The 3680-nt window shown below is 39.0% G+C and overlaps 1 protein-coding gene across 1 annotated transcript; it reads left to right on the forward strand.

Annotated features, from left to right (window-relative positions):
• Positions 1–3680, forward strand: LOC105130766 (GATA transcription factor 8-like). The gene is made up of 4 exons (XM_011033431.1): positions 1–250; positions 999–1074; positions 1461–1753; positions 2452–3680. The coding sequence occupies exons 3-4, from the start codon at positions 1499–1501 to the stop codon at positions 3271–3273; spliced, it is 1077 nt and encodes a 358-aa protein (XP_011031733.1). The 5' UTR covers positions 1–250; positions 999–1074; positions 1461–1498; the 3' UTR covers positions 3274–3680.

The following is a 3680-nucleotide window of genomic DNA, read 5'->3' on the forward strand; positions in this document are numbered from 1 at the left end:
GTAAAAAAATACAGCTAGCATGAAGGTGGAGGCTCACCTACCGTAGCCCTTTACTTCGGCCTCTCCTTCCCCTCTTCTTCAATCACTACTCAGCTACTACCACTATTAGTAGTACCCGCTCTCCTCGTCTTCTCCTTTCTTTTTTAGCTTCAATCTCTCTCCCTCTTCTTCATTCCCTCTCTCCGTTTTAAAACTCAAACACATATCCCACATTCCTCGTCGCTCCCACTGTCCTCCCTCTTTCTCTAAGGTAATGTGGTATTCATTTTGGATTGTTTACTTCTGCTTTGTTTGAGATAATTTGAGTGATTCTTTTGGGTTTTAAGTTGAGGTTTCGCTCTCCACTAATAGTGGCTTAGAGCTTAACTGGGTTGTTTAAGCTGTTTTTGAAATTGATCTTCAAGCGTCCGCAGAATTTCATTTTCTGGGCTGCGTGTTTTGTCTTTCTTTAGCAGAAATTCAGCGTTGTTCTGGGTTTTGGGCGGGAATTAATTGATTAGTGGGTTCTGGTTTGGCTCTGCATTTTCAGTGGTTTTAAGCGCAATTACTTGTTCTTTTTTCTCAAATCGAGTTTGAAATTGTTTTCGAAACTATAATTTCTTCAAGTTTCGGCATGGTTTATGCGACTGGAATTAGTAGAGGTTTAATTTGGGTGAATGACAACCTTGTCTGGGGTTGCTGAGAACTGGAGCAAAGAAAAGAAAGGGAAAGGAAAATTCCTGAATTCGTGAAAGTTCATCGCACTCTCCCCTCTAAAACCCAATCTCAGAGCCAAATTCCGTTTCCTGTTTTACTTTCCCCAGTTTCGTTTACAAGCAAATTTAGCATTAAATGAATATTATAGCTATAATTCCTTGAACAAATTCCCCAAATTCAAAAAAGGTTCCTTCCATTAATTGTTTCTACAACTTGACGACATTTTTTTTTAAATGCATTTCATGAACAATAATCAAGCACTCGGAATTGCATTAATTAATTTTTTTTTTGTTCTTCTGCAGGTGTTTAAAATTACAAACTCCCAAAAACCCCAACAAGAAATTCGAATTACCAAGAATTCCCTTCCCTTCCGTCAAGGTAATTATAATTTTCCTTTCCCAAATTAGATTCCAAATTTTACACTTGCTAAAATTCCAAATAAGAAAAGTAAAGCAGGAATATTAGCTGTCTCCTTTTGACCTAAACGGATAGCATTTTGGCTAAATTACGCAACACGAATTATACGCTGTTGCTGGGTATAGAAATCCATAATTGATTGACAGTGAGACAGACAAACTTGAAAAAAACATTTTTATTATATTTTTTGAGAAACTTTTCAAAGACCCACAGAAAAAACGCCACAAACCACTCGTAATTATTACGTTACTTCTATACATATACAAATCTCCACTTATAATTAGTATCGCGTTTTGCCCCTTACTATTCTCCTTTCATTTTCTCACAACCCTGAAATAATTTCTCAGGAAAGAATAAAAAGTTCAAGAAGCGAAGAGAAGAGAAAATGATTGGACAGACAAATACTACTAGTAATTTCATGGACGAGATAGATTGTGGAAGCTTTTTCGAGCACATCGACGACCTCCTCGAATTCCCTTCTGATGACGTCGACGCTACTTTACCTGACTGCACCACCACAAACAACCATACCAGTTGTTTCGTGAACAACGATGATAACTCGTTTCCTGGTATTTGGCCGACTCAGTCCGACTCACTCCCGGGTTCTGCCTCTGACCTATCTGCCGAGTTGTCCGTTCCTGTGAGTGCATTTAATTATTCTTACACGCGGTCGTTCTGTATGATTTGGTGTTTTTTGTTTTTTTCTCGTTTGCTCAATGTTAGCCGTCGTATTTTCTCGATGTTGATGTCATCGATTGCCAGCCTGTCAATTTGTTTTAGAATTTTAAAATATTTTGGTTTTTAGGGGTGTTTTTGTCATTTAGTGGGATTGTCGGCGACAAGCTGGACTTTTTTCTTTTAAGAAATGGTTCAGTTATGGATCACGTGGGCTGTCATGTGATTTACTCAAAGTGAATTAGGATCATGTGCAAGTTGTTATAGCCTTATAGGCCCACCAAAAAAGCGGAAAGTGTTTGATCATCTTCTTTATATATATATATATATATATATATATATATATATATATAGATATTCATATTAATTGTATGTTAAGCAAGTGAAAGATTCAGGTTATAATCACTAGTAGTTGGATAATTAATTATGTTTAATGAAAAGATTAAGGTTGTCAAACATTTCTTAGTTGTCATTGACTAGGATAATAATGTTAAATAGTTGTGTATTAATTTAGGATTTTTAGGCTTTAATTGGAAGCGATGTTTGCTGACTTAAAAATTGATGATTTTGAATGGTAGAACTCCATATGTAATAGTTTAATTATGGTATAAAACTTACAATTTTTAATTTTGAAATCTAAAAATGTGGAATTTTGTGTTGCAGTATGAAGATATTGTTCAGCTGGAATGGCTATCAAACTTTGTGGAGGATTCCTTCTCTGGAGGAAGCCTGACGATGAAGAAAGAGGAGTCCACAATCGTCAACAACAAGGACTCGCCACCACATCACCAGTACCAGTTCCAGACTTCCAGCCCAGTTTCTGTCCTTGAGAGCAGTAGCTCGTGCTCAGGAGAGAAAACTGCGCCGCGTAGCCCTGAAGTTGGTGCTTCTGGCAAACGTGGGCGTCCTCGTAGCAAGCGTCCTCGCCCTGCTACCTTCACTCCTCGTCCAGCAATGCAACTCATTTCACCCACTTCATCAATCACTGAGGTTCCCCAGCCATTCGATCCATCTAAGATCGCTTTGGACTCTGAGAACTTTGCTGAGTCCAGACTTGTGATCAAGATACCGAACCATGTTGACCCAGAGCACAAGAAGAAGAAGAAAATTAAGTTTACTGTTCCGTTAGGTCCCGTGGAGATGAACCAAAACCCATCACCACAGCAAGCAGTAAGAAAATGCATGCATTGTGAGATAACCAAGACACCACAATGGAGAGCCGGCCCAATGGGACCAAAAACCCTTTGCAATGCTTGTGGTGTTCGCTACAAGTCAGGCCGGCTTTTCCCCGAGTACCGGCCCGCGGCTAGTCCAACCTTCGTTCCTTCCCTGCATTCCAATTCCCATAAGAAAGTTGTCGAGATGAGAGCAAAGGCTGGGGAGAAAATTACTGTCAGCAGACCTGCTGCAATGGTGGCCAACTCGCCGGAACTGATTCCTAATAAGAGCAACCCTGCAATGGATTACATAGAAGGGATGGTGTAGAGAACAGTGTTCCAATTGGATCATTTCAAATTGATGGCTGCCTATTTTCTGTTCGTTTACTGTTATTTCATTTCTTTCTTCAATGGATTTTTGTACAGGGATGGAACGGTGAATAGAAGCACTAGATGACCACAATTTTAGCCAGTAGAGAAGCATTGTAAGACAGAACTCAGAAAATGGTTAGTGCGTAATGGAAGCTTAAGGGATAGTAGGGTTTTAGGTTTAGTCAAGGGTAGGTCCTTAATTAAGATAAGTAGGTATTGGGAGTCTGTTTGTTTCTTCCTTGCATTCTTTTTTATTTTTCCTTTGCCATGGGTATTCTTTTTGCAGTTCAATGTGTTAGTAAAAAAATCTGAGACGAGTAATGGATTTTTAGCACTTTGTAATGCTTCATCAATCGTCGACTT

Source organism: Populus euphratica, unplaced genomic scaffold, assembly GCF_000495115.2.
Source record: "Populus euphratica unplaced genomic scaffold, PopEup_1.0 scaffold29.1, whole genome shotgun sequence".
Lineage (NCBI taxonomy): Eukaryota > Viridiplantae > Streptophyta > Magnoliopsida > Malpighiales > Salicaceae > Populus > Populus euphratica.

Excerpts from the sequence above, each read along its gene's own strand:
- LOC105130766 (XM_011033431.1), top strand. The coding sequence starts at position 1,499 with ATGATTGGACAGACAAATACTACTAGTAATTTCATGGACGAGATAGAT. Across the intron at positions 1,754-2,451 it reads CTGCCGAGTTGTCCGTTCCT|TATGAAGATATTGTTCAGCT; the intron begins GTGAGTGCATTT and ends TTTGTGTTGCAG.